Source organism: Diuraphis noxia, unplaced genomic scaffold, assembly GCF_037042655.1.
Source record: "Diuraphis noxia isolate RWA-SAM2 unplaced genomic scaffold, SU_Dnox_SAM2 contig0004, whole genome shotgun sequence".
Taxonomy (NCBI): Eukaryota; Metazoa; Arthropoda; class Insecta; order Hemiptera; family Aphididae; genus Diuraphis; species Diuraphis noxia.
The window spans coordinates 6315359-6335177 of NW_028301714.1; the positions used below are offsets into that span (position 1 = coordinate 6315359).

At 34.8% G+C, this 19819-nt stretch overlaps 6 protein-coding genes across 7 annotated transcripts; all 6 read right to left on the minus strand.

The window, feature by feature from the left end:
- Window positions 1–16: 16 nt before the first annotated feature.
- On the minus strand, window positions 17–4115 carry LOC149055579 (uncharacterized). Its single transcript, XM_089225790.1, has 10 exons — window positions 4057–4115; window positions 3951–3960; window positions 3707–3874; window positions 3219–3386; window positions 2975–3142; window positions 2487–2654; window positions 1267–1434; window positions 779–946; window positions 535–702; window positions 17–214 (listed from the first exon to the last, which is right to left on the minus strand). Exons 1-10 carry the CDS (start codon window positions 4113–4115, stop codon window positions 17–19), a joined length of 1443 nt encoding a protein of 480 aa, XP_089081916.1.
- Window positions 4116–4449: 334 nt separating this feature from the next.
- LOC149055580 (uncharacterized) lies at window positions 4450–5102 on the minus strand. Its single transcript, XM_089227305.1, has 2 exons — window positions 4927–5102; window positions 4450–4850 (listed from the first exon to the last, which is right to left on the minus strand). The coding sequence occupies exons 1-2, from the start codon at window positions 5089–5091 to the stop codon at window positions 4653–4655; spliced, it is 363 nt and encodes a 120-aa protein (XP_089083431.1). The 5' UTR covers window positions 5092–5102; the 3' UTR covers window positions 4450–4652.
- A 38-nt stretch (window positions 5103–5140) lies between these two features.
- On the minus strand, window positions 5141–5834 carry LOC149055581 (uncharacterized). The gene is made up of 2 exons (XM_089225791.1): window positions 5659–5834; window positions 5141–5338 (listed from the first exon to the last, which is right to left on the minus strand). Exons 1-2 carry the CDS (start codon window positions 5821–5823, stop codon window positions 5141–5143), a joined length of 363 nt encoding a protein of 120 aa, XP_089081917.1. The 5' UTR covers window positions 5824–5834.
- Window positions 5835–5872: 38 nt separating this feature from the next.
- On the minus strand, window positions 5873–6555 carry LOC149055582 (uncharacterized). The gene is made up of 2 exons (XM_089225792.1): window positions 6391–6555; window positions 5873–6070 (listed from the first exon to the last, which is right to left on the minus strand). The coding sequence occupies exons 1-2, from the start codon at window positions 6553–6555 to the stop codon at window positions 5873–5875; spliced, it is 363 nt and encodes a 120-aa protein (XP_089081918.1).
- Window positions 6556–7128: 573 nt separating this feature from the next.
- On the minus strand, window positions 7129–9136 carry LOC149055583 (uncharacterized). Its single transcript, XM_089225793.1, has 3 exons — window positions 9071–9136; window positions 7851–8018; window positions 7129–7534 (listed from the first exon to the last, which is right to left on the minus strand). The coding sequence occupies exons 1-3, from the start codon at window positions 9134–9136 to the stop codon at window positions 7337–7339; spliced, it is 432 nt and encodes a 143-aa protein (XP_089081919.1). The 3' UTR covers window positions 7129–7336.
- A 207-nt stretch (window positions 9137–9343) lies between these two features.
- On the minus strand, window positions 9344–13264 carry LOC149055584 (uncharacterized). 2 transcript variants are annotated; one of them, XM_089225335.1, is made up of 7 exons: window positions 11556–13264; window positions 11425–11489; window positions 11226–11355; window positions 10067–10131; window positions 9835–9997; window positions 9560–9736; window positions 9344–9478 (listed from the first exon to the last, which is right to left on the minus strand). In XM_089225335.1, the coding sequence occupies exons 1-6, from the start codon at window positions 11638–11640 to the stop codon at window positions 9687–9689; spliced, it is 558 nt and encodes a 185-aa protein (XP_089081461.1). In that variant the 5' UTR covers window positions 11641–13264; the 3' UTR covers window positions 9344–9478; window positions 9560–9686. The 2 variants fall into 2 exon arrangements, with proteins under 2 accessions (XP_089081461.1, XP_089081460.1); XM_089225334.1 differs by having other exon boundaries at window positions 9812–9997.
- Between the last annotated feature and the right edge of the window lie 6555 nt (window positions 13265–19819).

Consider the following 19819-nt stretch of genomic DNA (forward strand, 5'->3'; position numbering starts at 1 on the left):
AGCGATTGTTCAAATATTAGCCTATAATGTGTAGATGGGTACTTACTTGACCGTTTCTGTACCAAATCGAACGATTAAATATCGGGTTTGCTACCGGATATTGATCCTTTACGATAATATGGTCTTCAACTAGTTGTTTTCTGTCTGTGTACTCAGTTGGTGAATCACTTTCAGAGTTCACATCTCTGCCACTATGATGTGGACTTTCCATAAGCTTTAACAAAAAATTAATACTTAGCACGTCAGCGATTGTCCAAATATTAGCATATAATGTGTAGATGGGTACTTACTTGACCGTTTCTGTACCAAATCGGAGGATTAAATATAGGGTTTGCTACCGGATATTGATTCTTTACGATTTTATGGTCTTCAACTAGTTGTTTTCTGTCTGTGTACTCAGTTGGTGAATCACTTTCAGTTTTCACATCTCTGCCACTATGATGTGGACTTTCCATAAGGTTTAACAAAAAATTAATACTTAGCACGTCAGCGATTGTCCAAATATTAGCCTATAATGTGTAGATGGGTACTTACTTGACCGTTTCTGTACCAAATCGAAGGATTAAATATCGGGTTTTCTACCGGATATTGATCCTTTACGATAATATGGTCTTCAACTAGTTGTTTTCTGTCTGTGTACTCAGTTGGTGAATCACTTTCAGTTTTCACATATCTGCCACTATGATGTGGACTTTCCATAAGCTTTAACAAAAAATTAATACTTAGCACGTCAGCGATTGTCCAAATATTAGCCTATAATGTGTAGATGGGTACTTACTTGACCGTTTCTGTACCAAATCGAACGATTAAATATCGGGTTTGCTACCGGATATTGATCCTTTACGATAATATGGTCTTCAACTAGTTGTTTTCTGTCTGTGTACTCAGTTGGTGAATCACTTTCAGAGTTCACATCTCTGCCACTATGATGTGGACTTTCCATAAGCTTTAACAAAAAATTAATACTTAGCACGTCAGCGATTGTCCAAATATTAGCATATAATGTGTAGATGGGTACTTACTTGACCGTTTCTGTACCAAATCGGAGGATTAAATATAGGGTTTGCTACCGGATATTGATCCTTTACGATTTTATGGTCTTCAACTAGTTGTTTTCTGTCTGTGTACTCAGTTGGTGAATCACTTTCAGTTTTCACATCTCTGCCACTATGATGTGGACTTTCCATAAGGTTTAACAAAAAATTAATACTTAGCACGTCAGCGATTGTCCAAATATTAGCCTATAATGTGTAGACGGGTACTTACTTGACCGTTTCTGTACCAAATCGAAGGATTAAATATCGGGTTTTCTACCGGATATTGATCCTTTACGATAATATGGTCTTCAACTAGTTGTTTTCTGTCTGTGTACTCAGTTGGTGAATCACTTTCAGTTTTCACATATCTGCCACTATGATGTGGACTTTCCATAAGCTTTAACAAAAAATTAATACTTAGCACGTCAGCGATTGTCCAAATATTAGCCTATAATGTGTAGATGGGTACTTACTTGACCGTTTCTGTACCAAATCGAACGATTAAATATCGGGTTTGCTACCGGATATTGATCCTTTACGATAATATGGTCTTCAACTAGTTGTTTTCTGTCTGTGTACTCAGTTGGTGAATCACTATCAGTTTTCACATATCTGCCACTATGATGTGGACTTTCCATAAGCTTTAACAAAAAATTAATACTTAGCACGTCAGCGATTGTCCAAATATTAGCCTATAATGTGTAGATGGGTACTTACTTGACCGTTTCTGTACCAAATCGAACGATTAAATATCGGGTTTGCTACCGGATATTGATCCTTTACGATAATATGGTCTTCAACTAGTTGTTTTCTGTCTGTGTACTCAGTTGGTGAATCACTTTCAGAGTTCACATCTCTGCCACTATGATGTGGACTTTCCATAAGCTTTAACAAAAAATTAATACTTAGCACGTCAGCGATTGTCCAAATATTAGCCTATAATGTGTAGATGGGTACTTACTTGACCGTTTCTGTACCAAATCGAACGATTAAATATTGGGTTTGCTACCGGATATTGATCCTTTACGATAATATGGTCTTCAACTAGTTGTTTTCTGTCTGTGTACTCAGTTGGTGAATCACTTTCAGAGTTCACATATCTGCCACTATGATGTGGACTTTCCATAAGCTTTAACAAAAAATTAATACTTAGCACGTCAGCGATTGTCCAAATATTAGCCTATAATGTGTAGATGGGTACTTACTTGACCGTTTCTGTACCAAATCGGAGGACTAAATATAGGGTTTGCTACCGGATATTGATCCTTTACGATAATATGGTCTTCAACTAGTTGTTTTCTGTCTGTGTACTCAGTTGGTGAATCACTTTCAGTTTTCACATCTCTGCCACTATGATGTGGACTTTCCATAAGCTTTAACAAAAAATTAATACTTAGCACGTCAGCGATTGTTCAAATATTAGCCTATAATGTGTAGATGGGTACTTACTTGACCGTTTCTGTACCAAATCGAACGATTAAATATCGGGTTTGCTACCGGATATTGATCCTTTACGATAATATGGTCTTCAACTAGTTGTTTTCTGTCTGTGTACTCAGTTGGTGAATCACTTTCAGAGTTCACATCTCTGCCACTATGATGTGGACTTTCCATAAGCTTTAACAAAAAATTAATACTTAGCACGTCAGCGATTGTCCAAATATTAGCATATAATGTGTAGATGGGTACTTACTTGACCGTTTCTGTACCAAATCGGAGGATTAAATATAGGGTTTGCTACCGGATATTGATTCTTTACGATTTTATGGTCTTCAACTAGTTGTTTTCTGTCTGTGTACTCAGTTGGTGAATCACTTTCAGTTTTCACATCTCTGCCACTATGATGTGGACTTTCCATAAGGTTTAACAAAAAATTAATACTTAGCACGTCAGCGATTGTCCAAATATTAGCCTATAATGTGTAGATGGGTACTTACTTGACCGTTTCTGTACCAAATCGAAGGATTAAATATCGGGTTTTCTACCGGATATTGATCCTTTACGATAATATGGTCTTCAACTAGTTGTTTTCTGTCTGTGTACTCAGTTGGTGAATCACTTTCAGTTTTCACATATCTGCCACTATGATGTGGACTTTCCATAAGCTTTAACAAAAAATTAATACTTAGCACGTCAGCGATTGTCCAAATATTAGCCTATAATGTGTAGATGGGTACTTACTTGACCGTTTCTGTACCAAATCGAACGATTAAATATCGGGTTTGCTACCGGATATTGATCCTTTACGATAATATGGTCTTCAACTAGTTGTTTTCTGTCTGTGTACTCAGTTGGTGAATCACTTTCAGAGTTCACATCTCTGCCACTATGATGTGGACTTTCCATAAGCTTTAACAAAAAATTAATACTTAGCACGTCAGCGATTGTCCAAATATTAGCATATAATGTGTAGATGGGTACTTACTTGACCGTTTCTGTACCAAATCGGAGGATTAAATATAGGGTTTGCTACCGGATATTGATCCTTTACGATTTTATGGTCTTCAACTAGTTGTTTTCTGTCTGTGTACTCAGTTGGTGAATCACTTTCAGTTTTCACATCTCTGCCACTATGATGTGGACTTTCCATAAGGTTTAACAAAAAATTAATACTTAGCACGTCAGCGATTGTCCAAATATTAGCCTATAATGTGTAGACGGGTACTTACTTGACCGTTTCTGTACCAAATCGAAGGATTAAATATCGGGTTTTCTACCGGATATTGATCCTTTACGATAATATGGTCTTCAACTAGTTGTTTTCTGTCTGTGTACTCAGTTGGTGAATCACTTTCAGTTTTCACATATCTGCCACTATGATGTGGACTTTCCATAAGCTTTAACAAAAAATTAATACTTAGCACGTCAGCGATTGTCCAAATATTAGCCTATAATGTGTAGATGGGTACTTACTTGACCGTTTCTGTACCAAATCGAACGATTAAATATCGGGTTTGCTACCGGATATTGATCCTTTACGATAATATGGTCTTCAACTAGTTGTTTTCTGTCTGTGTACTCAGTTGGTGAATCACTATCAGTTTTCACATATCTGCCACTATGATGTGGACTTTCCATAAGCTTTAACAAAAAATTAATACTTAGCACGTCAGCGATTGTCCAAATATTAGCCTATAATGTGTAGATGGGTACTTACTTGACCGTTTCTGTACCAAATCGAACGATTAAATATCGGGTTTGCTACCGGATATTGATCCTTTACGATAATATGGTCTTCAACTAGTTGTTTTCTGTCTGTGTACTCAGTTGGTGAATCACTTTCAGAGTTCACATCTCTGCCACTATGATGTGGACTTTCCATAAGCTTTAACAAAAAATTAATACTTAGCACGTCAGCGATTGTCCAAATATTAGCCTATAATGTGTAGATGGGTACTTACTTGACCGTTTCTGTACCAAATCGAACGATTAAATATTGGGTTTGCTACCGGATATTGATCCTTTACGATAATATGGTCTTCAACTAGTTGTTTTCTGTCTGTGTACTCAGTTGGTGAATCACTTTCAGAGTTCACATATCTGCCACTATGATGTGGACTTTCCATAAGCTTTAACAAAAAATTAATACTTAGCACGTCAGCGATTGTCCAAATATTAGCCTATAATGTGTAGATGGGTACTTACTTGACCGTTTCTGTACCAAATCGGAGGATTAAATATAGAGTTTGCTACCGGATATTGATCCTTTACGATAATATGGTCTTCAACTAGTTGTTTTCTGTCTGTGTACTCAGTTGGTGAATCACTTTCAGTGTTCACATCTCTGCTACTATGATGTGGACTTTCCATAAGCTTTAACAAAAAATTAATACTTAGCACGTCAGCGATTGTCCAAATATTAGCCTATAATGTGTAGATGGGTACTTACTTGACCGTTTCTGTACCAAATCGGAGGACTAAATATAGGGTTTGCTACCGGATATTGATCCTTTACGATAATATGGTCTTCAACTAGTTGTTTTCTGTCTGTGTACTCAGTTGGTGAATCACTTTCAGTTTTCACATCTCTGCCACTATGATGTGGACTTTCCATAAGCTTTAACAAAAAATTAATACTTAGCACGTCAGCGATTGTTCAAATATTAGCCTATAATGTGTAGATGGGTACTTACTTGACCGTTTCTGTACCAAATCGAACGATTAAATATCGGGTTTGCTACCGGATATTGATCCTTTACGATAATATGGTCTTCAACTAGTTGTTTTCTGTCTGTGTACTCAGTTGGTGAATCACTTTCAGAGTTCACATCTCTGCCACTATGATGTGGACTTTCCATAAGCTTTAACAAAAAATTAATACTTAGCACGTCAGCGATTGTCCAAATATTAGCATATAATGTGTAGATGGGTACTTACTTGACCGTTTCTGTACCAAATCGGAGGATTAAATATAGGGTTTGCTACCGGATATTGATTCTTTACGATTTTATGGTCTTCAACTAGTTGTTTTCTGTCTGTGTACTCAGTTGGTGAATCACTTTCAGTTTTCACATCTCTGCCACTATGATGTGGACTTTCCATAAGGTTTAACAAAAAATTAATACTTAGCACGTCAGCGATTGTCCAAATATTAGCCTATAATGTGTAGATGGGTACTTACTTGACCGTTTCTGTACCAAATCGAAGGATTAAATATCGGGTTTTCTACCGGATATTGATCCTTTACGATAATATGGTCTTCAACTAGTTGTTTTCTGTCTGTGTACTCAGTTGGTGAATCACTTTCAGTTTTCACATATCTGCCACTATGATGTGGACTTTCCATAAGCTTTAACAAAAAATTAATACTTAGCACGTCAGCGATTGTCCAAATATTAGCCTATAATGTGTAGATGGGTACTTACTTGACCGTTTCTGTACCAAATCGAACGATTAAATATCGGGTTTGCTACCGGATATTGATCCTTTACGATAATATGGTCTTCAACTAGTTGTTTTCTGTCTGTGTACTCAGTTGGTGAATCACTTTCAGAGTTCACATCTCTGCCACTATGATGTGGACTTTCCATAAGCTTTAACAAAAAATTAATACTTAGCACGTCAGCGATTGTCCAAATATTAGCATATAATGTGTAGATGGGTACTTACTTGACCGTTTCTGTACCAAATCGGAGGATTAAATATAGGGTTTGCTACCGGATATTGATCCTTTACGATTTTATGGTCTTCAACTAGTTGTTTTCTGTCTGTGTACTCAGTTGGTGAATCACTTTCAGTTTTCACATCTCTGCCACTATGATGTGGACTTTCCATAAGGTTTAACAAAAAATTAATACTTAGCACGTCAGCGATTGTCCAAATATTAGCCTATAATGTGTAGATGGGTACTTACTTGACCGTTTCTGTACCAAATCGAAGGATTAAATATCGGGTTTTCTACCGGATATTGATCCTTTACGATAATATGGTCTTCAACTAGTTGTTTTCTGTCTGTGTACTCAGTTGGTGAATCACTTTCAGTTTTCACATATCTGCCACTATGATGTGGACTTTCCATAAGCTTTAACAAAAAATTAATACTTAGCACGTCAGCGATTGTCCAAATATTAGCCTATAATGTGTAGATGGGTACTTACTTGACCGTTTCTGTACCAAATCGAACGATTAAATATCGGGTTTGCTACCGGATATTGATCCTTTACGATAATATGGTCTTCAACTAGTTGTTTTCTGTCTGTGTACTCAGTTGGTGAATCACTTTCAGAGTTCACATCTCTGCCACTATGATGTGGACTTTCCATAAGCTTTAACAAAAAATTAATACTTAGCACGTCAGCGATTGTCCAAATATTAGCCTATAATGTGTAGATGGGTACTTACTTGACCGTTTCTGTACCAAATCGAACGATTAAATATCGGGTTTGCTACCGGATATTGATCCTTTACGATAATATGGTCTTCAACTAGTTGTTTTCTGTCTGTGTACTCAGTTGGTGAATCACTTTCAGAGTTCACATCTCTGCCACTTTTATGTGGACTTTCCATAAGCTTTAACAAAAAATTAATACTTAGCACGTCAGCGATTGTCCAAATATTAGCCTATAATGTGTAGATGGGTACTTACTTGACCGTTTCTGTACCAAATCGAACGATTAAATATCGGGTTTGCTACCGGATATTGATCCTTTACGATAATATGGTCTTCAACTAGTTGTTTTCTGTCTGTGTACTCAGTTGGTGAATCACTTTCAGAGTTCACATCTCTGCCACTTTTATGTGGACTTTCCATAAGCTTTAACAAAAAATTAATACTTAGCACGTCAGCGATTGTCCAAATATTAGCCTATAATGTGTAGATGGGTACTGTTTTGACCGTTTCTGTTCCAAATCGAACGATTAAATATCGGGTTTGCTACCGGATATTGATCCTTTACGATAATATGGTCTTCAACTAGTTGTTTTCTGTCTGTGTACTCAGTTGGTGAATCACTTTCAGAGTTCACATATCTGCCACTATGATGTGGACTTTCCATAAGCTTTAACAAAAAATTAATACTTAGCACGTCAGCGATTGTCCAATTATTAGGCTATAATGTGTAGATGGATACTTACATCATCGATCATGTCTTTCAGTGTTGAATAACATTTCTGCTCTGGAACCGTATCATCACCTCCCATGATATTGCCTTTATTGGCTTGTGATTTGGTTTTGGGTTTCCAGAATGAACATACTTTGCTTTTACAACAACGATGCGGACATTTTACAATCTATAATAATAAATTGATAACTAGAATTCAGAGATCTTCTTAAACCATATTATATTAGACTCTAAAATTTAGATGGGTACTTACTTTACCGTTTCTGTACCAAATCGGCGGATTAAATAACGGGTTTGTTACCGGACATTGATCCTTTACGATAATATGGTCTTCAGCTAGTTGTTTTCTGTCTGTGTACTCAGTTGGTGAATCACTTTCAGTTTTCACATATCTGCCACTATGATGTGGACTTTCCATAAGCTTTAACAAAAAATTAATACTTAGCACGTCAGCGATTGTCCAAATATTAGCCTATAATGTGTAGATGGGTACTTACTTGACCGTTTCTGTACCAAATCGAACGATTAAATATCGGGTTTGCTACCGGATATTGATCCTTTACGATAATATGGTCTTCAACTAGTTGTTTTCTGTCTGTGTACTCAGTTGGTGAATCACTTTCAGAGTTCACATCTCTGCCACTATGATGTGGACTTTCCATAAGCTTTAACAAAAAATTAATACTTAGCACGTCAGCGATTGTCCAAATATTAGCCTATAATGTGTAGATGGGTACTTACTTGACCGTTTCTGTACCAAATCGAACGATTAAATATCGGGTTTGCTACCGGATATTGATCCTTTACGATAATATGGTCTTCAACTAGTTGTTTTCTGTCTGTGTACTCAGTTGGTGAATCACTTTCAGATTTCACATATCTGCCACTATGATGTGGACTTTCCATAAGCTTTAACAAAAAATTAATACTTAGCACGTCAGCGATTGTCCAAATATTAGCCTATAATGTGTAGATGGGTACTTACTTGACCGTTTCTGTACCAAATCGAACGATTAAATATCGGGTTTGCTACCGGATATTGATCCTTTACGATAATATGGTCTTCAACTAGTTGTTTTCTGTCTGTGTACTCAGTTGGTGAATCACTTTCAGAGTTCACATCTCTGCCACTTTTATGTGGACTTTCCATAAGCTTTAACAAAAAATTAATACTTAGCACGTCAGCGATTGTCCAAATATTAGCCTATAATGTGTAGATGGGTACTTTTTTGACCGTTTCTGTACCAAATCGAACGATTAAATATCGGGTTTGCTACCGGATATTGATCCTTTACGATAATATGGTCTTCAACTAGTTGTTTTCTGTCTGTGTACTCAGTTGGTGAATCACTTTCAGAGTTCACATATCTGCCACTATGATGTGGACTTTCCATAAGCTTTAACAAAAAATTAATACTTAGCACGTCAGCGATTGTCCAATTATTAGGCTATAATGTGTAGATGGATACTTACATCATCGATCATGTCTTTCAGTGTTGAATAACATTTCTGCTCTGGAACCGTATCATCACCTCCCATGATATTGCCTTTATTGGCTTGTGATTTGGTTTTGGGTTTCCAGAATGAACATAATTTGCTTTTACAACAACGATGCGGACATTTTACAATCTATAATAATAAATTGATAACTAGAATTCAGAGATCTTCTTAAACCATATTATATTAGACTCTAAAATTTAGATTGGTACTTACTTTACCGTTTCTGTACCAAATCGGCGGATTAAATAACGGGTTTGTTACCGGACATTGATCCTTTACGATAATATGGTCTTCAGCTAGTTGTTTTCTGTCTGTGTACTCAGTTGGTGAATCACTTTCAGTGTTCACATCTCTACCACTATGATGTGGACTTTTTATAAGCTTTAACAATAAATTAATACTTAGCATGTCAGTGATTGACAAATTATTAGACTATAATGTTTAGTTTAGATGGATACTTACTTCACTGACCATAAACAACATTGTTGAACAAAACAACTGCGGCTCTAGTACTGGTCCATTTGTATCATGTAGTAAAATTTGGTTCACAATGGCTTGTGATTCTTTCTCCGTTTATGTGGATAAGTTGTCACTTTTGTTGTCCTTCGATGTACCTCCATGATGAGAATTTTTTGTAAGCTATAATCATAAATCAATATCTAGCAAGTCAGAGACTGTTCAATTATTACACTTTCATATATAAATGATATTTACTTGACTGAGAAGAGTGATAATACTGCAAATCGTAGTATAAAATATTGGTGGCACGGATATTGGGCCGTCTGGGCCACACAAAGTCATATTTTTTTCAAAGTCTTGTGATTTGTTATCCAAGTCCTCAAATGAAGTGAGACTAGCCGTATCCTCTGATGTTTTGTAACGATGCCGATTGTCTATAAACTATAATAATAAATTAATACCTAACATGTCATAGATTTTCCAATGATTAGACTTTATTCATGTACTTACTTCATAAAAATCACGTGATTTGCTCACCACGGACGAGTGCTCAGAATCAGCATCAGATACATTTTCTGCAGCATATAACATGATTGATATTATGTTATAAGTAAAGAGCGGATTTTTAGGTTCTTAAAATCTTAAAATATGATGCTAATATGCTCTAAAAAAACACTAAAATATTCTCTAAATATGCTTTAAACTTATAAATATGCAAATAATATGTTTTTTTTTTTTCGAAAATAGTTCAATAAAAACAATAAATAACTTATGTACCATTCCTTTGGTAACGTAAAATATTTAATTATAAAAAATACAAAATAGTTCATAGATATATGAATATAATGAAATAGGTATAAAAAAAACAAAACAAATTAATAAAAACAATATAATTCTTGCATGCCCTTTGGTAAAAGCTAAGTTATTTAAATATAAAAACATAAATTAGTTCATACTTAGTTACCTCAATGAATATAATGAAATATATATAAAAAAAACAAAACAAATTAATTAAAACTATATAGAACTTGCACTTTTATTATACGGATCTATCCACTGTTTATGTAAATATTTTAAGCTTTTATTATTTTTCGGCATTTTAAAAAATAAAAATGAATATTACAAATTTAACTAAATCGCCAGACATTAAACGTTAAAATAATAAACAATATAAAAGTAAAAATAAATGTATTATTAAAAATCATTCTTATCGCGTTATCAGTTATCAAATACGAACTATTATATTATAATCTATGGTACGATAATGGATTGAGAATAACGGAATGACCAACATTACCAATTTTATTACAAACAAGTCTATAATTGAATGATTTTTAATTTTTATCATTTTTATAATATGAAATATTTTTTTTCCTAGAAAAAATTGTTGTTGGAAAAATTACAAATCGATAAATTAACAATATATATGATATTTTTATGAACAATAATAGAAAATATTCTAAAATATGAAAAATAGGCTAAATATTCTCTTATGTCCAAAATATGCTTTAATATGCAAAATAAATTTTTTCCTGCGAACTCTGTGATGGATAAATCGTCCACATTTTTCACTCCCGTAAAGCTGCATAAAGCCAATAAAAATATGTAAAATCCTAAAGATCCGCTCTCTAGTTATAAGTATATTATATGTACATTATACTATAATTACCTATGAATGTGTTGTCGATTTTCAAGAGCCTTGTCATAGGATCGCCATCATTATCATCGAAAGAACTTTTATGTGAAGTGAGACTATCCGTATCCTTTGATGTTTTGTAACGATACCGATTTTCTATAAACTATAATAATAAATTAATACCTAACATGTCATAGATTGTCCAATGATTAGACTTTATTCATGTACTTACTTCATAAAAATCACGTGATTTGCTCACCACGGACGAGTGCTCAGAATCAGCATCAGATACATTTTCTGCAGCATATAACATGATTGATATTATGTTATAAGTATATAATATGTACATTATACTATAATTACCTATGAAAGTGTTGTCGATTTTCAAGAGATTTGTGATATGATCGTCACCATTATCATCAAAAGATGTTTTTCGCTTATCCCCCATATCAGAGGATAACAGCGCTTTTGGAATTCCAAACAAATCGTATTTTACTAATTATAGTAAAAAATACAATATAATGCCGCAAAATCAATTGAGGTATTTTAGTACAAGTACAAATGATTCTGTTATTGGAATTTAACTGAATGATATTTATTTTAATATTATACATAGGAACATAGTTGCTTGCCTGGTTGAGCGTTAAATGTTTTTTTTTCTTTTCAGCCATTGAAAATACAAACAGTTCTATTAGTTTATTACTTTTACTCAGATTCACGCTTAAATAGTATCGTTATAATTGAACTACACGCGAAAGTATCTGTAATTTACTGACACACTCAATTGCAGTTTTATGCATTTGCATTATACGAGGAAAAACGTATTTACTTAACAACATTCTCTGTTTAACAAAATAATTGTTAAAAGCAAACCCAATTAAAACAATGTTTGTATAATTTAACGAATTTTTATATATGATAATAAAAATTGTATATTGTCCACGAAATATTTTTAGGTGTTCTGCCATCTTTAGATAAAATATCCAGACCCTCGTTTTTTAGTAACTTTACTCGTAACTCGTAGTTAATAATACTATATTGAAACAATCATGAGTTACATTAAACTCTATGCATTCCAAGTTATTAATTCATCATATAAGCCCAATGGCCAATATATTATTCTAAATATCAAATAGTATTATTATAGTGGTGAGGCTTAAGTCTGACGAATTAATAAGTTTAAAAATCAAATACTTTATTAACGATCACGGTTCAATTTGTTTTAATTATTTTATAAACTAACCGATGTCCGACGACTATTTATCTACTCAATGTATTATCATGATGTGATCCACGGTTACCAGCACGAGCTAATATATAGAGGACTGGACACGACATGGTAGAAGGCTGTGTGGGGTGTTTCCTTCAAATATATACAGTGGCCGAGTAATGGATGATTTTTCCACCTTTTAGCTTCACTAGCGCTCCCGAATCGATCAGAGGCCAATAATAATAAATAATAATATATAGTAACTCTATGACAATTACATTGTAAATAATAAAAAAAACAAAAATGTTTTACCAATATGGCGTTAGTGTGGCAAAAAGATGGAAAAATCACCTGTAACTTTGCCACTGTACTTACTTTTAGGGGACTTTATTTATCGTCATGTCCAGTCCTCTATATCTTAGTTTGTAGTTATCAGCTAACGGGTATACGAGTACTTCCATATCGAAATGTAACCATGGAACTATACTATGATATCAGCAAACTGACTATAGGTATTTACACACAAACACCTCCCTGTTCAATAAATAAAAAAACAAACTAAGTTTAGGATTAGAATAAAAAGTATATAAAATCATGTCCTTACCTTGCACGAATAAGACGGTTAAATGTGTTAGAATATTATAACGGTATTCATAGACGGTTAAAATCGCATTACGGATCTTAGGAAAACTATAAACACAATGTGTTTTTACATGACTCTAACCTTAATAAACATAAACACTTGTGTGGTGGTCAGGAATTTTCAATGAGGATATACCCTTACAAGGGTGTTATATATTTTTTCTCTCAGAAAAATAATTTATTCGAAAAGTGTTTGAATAATTTTAAAAATGAAGTGTTTAAAGTATTTAATAAAATATAATATTGTATTCAAATATTATAATTTTTGAGGCTATAAATAAGTAATTCATTCCTTTTTCTATACTTTTGAAGATTATACTATATCAAAAAGTAAAATAAAAAAATCAAAAAAAAATCGAAGGTTTATCATCCCAAAAACAGCAGTCAATTTCCTCCCTCATTAATTCTATAGATTTAAAATAAATACATTTTATATTTTAAATATATAACATATTATATAAGTATTATGATCCGAATGTATTATCTAGTACGATATTTTTGTAGACCACAACTAGCTTAACTTCCTGACCTGTCAACGTATTTGTTAAAAATCATAAATTGAAATCTAAATATCCTAAATTAAGCTAATACCGGGTGATTCTTTTATCATTGAACACTCATTATTTCAAAAATTATTAATGTTTTTGAAAATATTATTTTACATAGTTTCTAGTTGTTAAAAAACCAAAGTTTTTATTACTTTTTTGAATGACTACATAGAGTTTTAATTTCATATTCCAAAACAGAATATTTTTCAAAGTATTTTGATTCATAAAAATCGAATTTAAGACGAGTAGTTTATGAGTTATATGTATTTAGAGTTTTAGACAAGCGGAGTAGTGGACAAACATTTTGCGGGGTAACCCCGTACCACTCCACTCTGCCAATCTAAACTTAAAATACCTATAACTCATAAACTACTTGTCCTAAATTTGATTTTTATGAATCAAAATACTTAGAAAAATGTTCTGCTTTGGAATATGAAATTAAAACTCTATATTGTCATCCAAAAAGTAAATAACTTAAAAAATGATAAGGATAAAAAATATTTTAAAATAAAAATTTTTAATAAAAACGTTGGTTTTTGAACAACTTGAAACTATGTAAAAAAGTATTTTCAAAAACATTAGTAATTTTTGAAATAATGAGTGTTCAATGATAAAAGAATCACCCGGTATATACAGAAGCTAAAAATGTGATTCACACGATGAAAAACATTTGATAAGAAATCATTATTTTACAAGTGAATATCTAATTTTCTAAACATTTAAATTTCTAACGCTCATAGAAAATATTTGTGGAATTAGGTACTCATAGACGCAAATCGCAGGGGGGTTAAGGGAGCTTTATAGTCCCCAAATTTATTAGTGCCCCATTATTATTATTAAAAACTCAATGTATAAATAATAGCCAGGGCTTAAGCCTAATTTGCGCCTATGGTTCTACTTTTTTTTTCATTTTACCAGGAACCAACCTCAAAATCAAAAATTGAAGAATTTTTATATACAATATGACGTGTTGAAAGACAAAAAATAAATATACAAAAAAAAAAAAAAAAACCCAAAACACTGTTAAATCAATGCATTTATCAGAATATAAAATTATTTTGTTTAAAACATATCACTATAAACAAGAAGTAAATCTTAATAATTAACTATAAAAATTTAAAAAAATATTGAATGTTATCACTTTATCAGTTAATAAATATTCTTTTAAATTTGTGTCAGTTAAGCAGTTGAAGTGTAGTCCACCGTCGAATGACGTTCAAAGTTTGGGTATTGGTGTACAATGTAGAAACACGAGGATTGAATAGATGTATACTTATCGATTTATTGAATTAAACACGGTATAGAATATAAATGAATAAAATATTAACACTGATAAATTAATACTATGAGAGGCTCTGATTAAAATATACGTGACGCTCTGTAATAAAACTTAAAAGATGCTTTGCAGAGTAACGCTGGTGTCGTTCACTCTTCTCATCAGACTTCACTCGACCGACTCCCGGGCACCGCCCGGGCCCGTCGCAACGGTCTGTCCGGGGACTTTGGTATGTGCTGACCCAGCCGAAAATGGTCACGTAGGCCATCGTGAGAACCAAAATGGTCACACACTCATTTTCCCCTGAGTCAACACAACTGAGCGTTTATATGCAAGCCTCCATACACACTACGTACATACATGTATACATAATATATATATGTACACACATACATACTTGCCTACATACACACTCACCCATATACAACATACCCCCAGCGTTAAACTGGAGCAGTCCCTGCGACCTAATTCATTACTTTTACAAATCTCTTAAACTACGGGTACACCTAGTTACAATACCGCCACATGGTGTCTGTAATGCTTAAATTAACTTAACTTAACTTTTATCTTAAGGCAATACAAAATATATATATTTTTTTTATATAAACTTAAAGGTTATCTTGGTCATTATTTGAAAGATTGTCTGCTACCTCTGGACTATACATTTTTACAACCTTATTTCTAAACTTTATAACTATTGTACCTATAAATATTAATAAAAAGGTTATTGTTACATAAAGAATGGTTATGTGGAATTCTACTTTAAATATAAACAATGGTGCTATGGTTTTGGGCTCGAGTTTACTCGATTCTATCGCTTTATGGGCTAGGGAGTTCAAATCCTTAAAAATTTTTACATTAGTGAGGTTCTGCGGTAATACAGAGCAAAGAGTTTCTGTCAACATTGATTCTATATTAAACTTTCGATTTTCTGGAATTATATCTATCTGTATATCTCTATTGGTCTTAGAAAATGGTACGAGTACACAGCTGTCCGTATGAACTTCGCAAGACGGCGAGGCGGTCAACCTACCCACACCCGAGATCTCAACTCTAAAGGTCTGCGGAGGATCTGTGCACGTAATTGTACATAGGTCTGGTTTAGTATAATACAGCCAAGAGTTTGCCTTTGATAACCGATGCCAAATAGGTGTCTCTAATGTTACCAGTTTGAATCTACAGTCTTTCAGGGGGTTAAGAAAGTTAGTTAGATGTGACAACTCACACAAGTCGGATCCCGTTCGGTAGTGGATCGGTTGATCACCCTTACAAAGTGTATATACCCCCACCTTGACACATGATTCCCATTGACTAACCTCTAATGAAATAAAATGTTCGTTATCATTACTTAATGCCAGGTAGTCGACCTCAGGGGCAATTAGGGCTATGGTATTTTTATCATATTGGATGGGTAGTGAAATAGGGTGGTACATTGTATACTCCTCAACAGATATTAAAGGTATTCCTATATAGAAAACTAAGTATTGCTCTTGATGAAAGATTGTTAGGTCCGAAATTTGGAGGAATTCTGTTAGAGATTCTGTTTTAATGTCTAATGGTAATGCTGTTCCAGCTGGTAGATTCATCTTAATTTCTCTCAATTCTGTAAGGAACCTCTCCGATGAAAACACGCTAGTATGTATTTTTCCATTCATCGCTGAATTGATTATGGACATTAAATTTTGGGTTTGGTATGAGTATTGGTTAAGTAGAATTTCGAAAAGAAGTGCCTGTTCTAGTAACCTTGTCTTGAATTCTATACGGTCGAGTTTTTGTACTATTACTTTCGTTTGCTCCTGTAAATATTGAAGATTTTCTTCGAGTTTTTCCTGATGCTGTGAAATCTTTGCTATCTGATTATCTGTTTCCACCTCTAAAGCGAATATCAGTGCGTCGCTCAGTTTTTTAGGGCTTCGCGCTTTTAATAATATTCGATAAGACTCGGGTAGACCACTTATAAACGCGTTGAGCACTTGATTGTGTAACAGCCTGTCAATGTCCGTTTCGTTCGTATAACCTCCCCCTTCCATTGTTGCGCCGATTAAATCGTGTAACAGTTGCTCCATTTTGTTGTAATACTCCTGTACCCCTTCGTCAGGAATCATTCTACATGTTAGTAATTTCATGTGTAACTGTGGAAGCAGCTTCTTCGTTTCCGACATTTCCACAATATTTTTCCGGAACTCCTTATAGGTCGTTATGTCCTTGTACCTCAATGATCGCAATGCTCTTCCTGATAGCTTTATTATCAATCCCTGTACTAGCATCTCTATCTGTTCTGGATTGACCATCCTGACTGCAAAATCGCATGCCCTTAAGAAGTGGTATGCCTGGTCGGGGCTCGCCCCATCAAAGTTCGGTACTACTCGCATTGCTGCTTCGACACTTACTCCAACCTTGGGTGCTTCCGTCATAGAATCTGAAGTTACAGATTTGTGCTGGTCATCCATCTTTCTTATTTGTTGCTCTGGGTTGTTCTGATGTTCTGTCTTATGTGAATATTGTTGCTTTTCACGATTTGGTCGAGGTTCTGGATGCTATGTTTTTCGCTGATGCTTTGGAAGTTCTGAGTTTTGTTGATTTTCTGTATGCGCTGCTTGTTGTTGATTTTCTGGATGCTCTGTAATTTGTTGATGCTCTGGAGTTTCTGTGTGTGGCTTGGTCTTTCGACTCCTTAATAAATACCTAGTTGACCCTAGCAGTTCGTCCGTTCGGTCTATTGTATCCCTTGCCCTTTGTAAGACCCCACTACTTGGTTCATAAAATTCACCACTAGACGGCTCACTACTAGAGCTATCCAAATCTATTAAATTTAAATCAATGCCATCATTTGACCCTGAGTTCGACATGCACTAGCAAAAAGGCCTGATTATTAGATAAATTAAATATACTGAAGCCAATTATTATTATATTTTTTTTTTAATTAAATTAGCAAAACAATACGAGCAATACTAGATAAGAAAAAAAAAAAATAATAATAATAACAATAATTATTATACTAAAGAAATAAGTACCAGATAATTTAACTGCCCCAAGTAATTACAAATAAAACTTACGAAACGACGTATAGTAAATACTGTTGCATCATGATTGTGTTGACACTTGATTGTTGTTATCTACCGCGTGATAAGATTGTGCGCTGTATAATTGAATTGTTCCACTGACCTACTGCTTGGTGTCGTTGACCCACTGCTGGCGACGTTGACCTTGCCCCTTCTCGTGCTGCGACGGTGCGTACCGAAACGAAGACTCCTCCCTGACGGTGACACTGTGTAACACGGCGGCGGCGACGACGACGACGGCGGCGACGACGACGACGACGACGACGACGACGACGACGGCGGCGACGACGACGACGACGACGACGACGACGACCGAACTCTCCCGTAGATGTGCTCGGAGCGCTGTCTAGTATCGTAACGTAGTAACGGGTTGTCCCGGCGGCGGCGGCGGCTGCGGCTGCGGCGGCGACGACGACGACAACGACGAAGCCGACCGAACTCTTTTCGCCCGTGCGTGCGGTGCGCTGTTTCGCAGCTACTATGTATTAGCGACGCCGCGTATTAAGATTTAAATATTATATACGGCACGCGACAACGAATGTAATGACGGCGCGTATGGTACGAGTTACCACTATTTTTTTTTTTTTTTAAAAAAAAAGAAAAATCTTACGAACTCTGCGAACGGGTAGCCTTGACGACGGCGCGGGACGATAATGTCGGCGCGATCGTCCGGTGATATAATGACACTGAATATACGTATAATGTATATACCCGAGTGTATATATATATATATATTTAATATCGTATACTCCGCTGGTCAGATGTAACGACAAGTAGCTACGACCCTACTGGCAGTAGCGCGTATGTTATCGATAAACACTAATACACTATATTACTTATATTATATGTATATTATGTACCTTATGTCACTCGTGTCTCTGATTACTGAACGATTTTCTGTAGGTTTTCTGACGATTTTCTGTAGATTTTCTGTAGATTTTCTGACGATTTTCTGTAGATTTTCTGTCGATTTTCTGTAGATTTTCTGTCGATTTTCTGAAGATTTTCTGTCGATTTTCTGTAGATTTTCTGACGATTTTCTGAAGATTTTCTGACGATTTTCTGTAGATTTTCTGTAGATTTTCTGACGATTTTCTGTAGATTTTCTGTCGATTTTCTGTAGATTTTCTGTCGATTTTCTGAAGATTTTCTGTCGATTTTCTGTAGATTTTCTGACGATTTTCTGAAGATTTTCTGACGATTTTCTGTAGATTTTCTGACACCAAAACCGATTGAATTCAGACGGCGGTAGCTTACGTAGGTTCTTTAGAGATCTCCAAAATTGTACTATCGCAAAATAAATTACGACAATTTTTCCCTTTTAGAGATCCCACCGCTGCCACCAATGAAGTGTAGTCCACCGTCGAATGACGTTCAAAGTTTGGGTATTGGTGTACAATGTAGAAACACGAGGATTGAATAGATGTATACTTATCGATTTATTGAATTAAACACGGTATAGAATATAAATGAATAAAATATTAACACTGATAAATTAATACTATGAGAGGCTCTGATTAAAATATACGTGACGCTCTGTAATAAAACTTAAAAGATGCTTTGCAGAGTAACGCTGGTGTCGTTCACTCTTCTCATCAGACTTCACTCGACCGACTCCCGGGCACCGCCCGGGCCCGTCGCAACGGTCTGTCCGGGGACTTTGGTATGTGCTGACCCAGCCGAAAATGGTCACGTAGGCCATCGTGAGAACCAAAATGGTCACACACTCATTTTCCCCTGAGTCAACACAACTGAGCGTTTATATGCAAGCCTCCATACACACTACGTACATACATGTATACATAATATATATATGTACACACATACATACTTGCCTACATACACACTCACCCATATACAACACAGTTAACACATGTTAATGCATAGGA

Coding starts and splice junctions, on each gene's coding strand:
- LOC149055579 (XM_089225790.1), bottom strand. CDS start 4,115: ATGGAAAGTCCACATCATAGTGGCAGATATGTGAAAACTGATAGTGAT. Junction 947..1,266: donor TTTGGTACAGAAACGGTCAA/GTAAGTACCCGT, acceptor TTTTTGTTAAAG/CTTATGGAAAGTCCACATCA. Junction 215..534: donor TTTGGTACAGAAACGGTCAA/GTAAGTACCCAT, acceptor TTTTTGTTAAAG/CTTATGGAAAGTCCACATCA.
- LOC149055582 (XM_089225792.1), bottom strand. CDS start 6,555: ATGGAAAGTCCACATCATAGTGGCAGATATGTGAAAACTGAAAGTGAT. Junction 6,071..6,390: donor TTTGGTACAGAAACGGTCAA/GTAAGTACCCAT, acceptor TTTTTGTTAAAG/CTTATGGAAAGTCCACATCA.
- LOC149055580 (XM_089227305.1), bottom strand. CDS start 5,091: ATGGAAAGTCCACATCATAGTGGCAGAGATGTGAAAACTGAAAGTGAT. Junction 4,851..4,926: donor TTTGGTACAGAAACGGTCAA/GTAAGTACCCAT, acceptor TTTTTGTTAAAG/CTTATGGAAAGTCCACATCA.
- LOC149055581 (XM_089225791.1), bottom strand. CDS start 5,823: ATGGAAAGTCCACATCATAGTGGCAGATATGTGAAAACTGAAAGTGAT. Junction 5,339..5,658: donor TTTGGTACAGAAACGGTCAA/GTAAGTACCCAT, acceptor TTTTTGTTAAAG/CTTATGGAAAGTCCACATCA.
- LOC149055584 (XM_089225334.1), bottom strand. CDS start 11,640: ATGGGGGATAAGCGAAAAACATCTTTTGATGATAATGGTGACGATCAT. Junction 11,490..11,555: donor AATCGACAACACTTTCATAG/GTAATTATAGTA, acceptor TATATGCTGCAG/AAAATGTATCTGATGCTGAT. Junction 9,998..10,066: donor AATCACGTGATTTTTATGAA/GTAAGTACATGA, acceptor TTATTATTATAG/TTTATAGACAATCGGCATCG.
- LOC149055583 (XM_089225793.1), bottom strand. CDS start 9,136: ATGGGAGGTGATGATACGGTTCCAGAGCAGAAATGTTATTCAACACTG. Junction 8,019..9,070: donor TGAAAGACATGATCGATGAT/GTAAGTATCCAT, acceptor TTTTTGTTAAAG/CTTATGGAAAGTCCACATCA. Junction 7,535..7,850: donor TTTGGTACAGAAACGGTAAA/GTAAGTACCCAT, acceptor TTTTTGTTAAAG/CTTATGGAAAGTCCACATCA.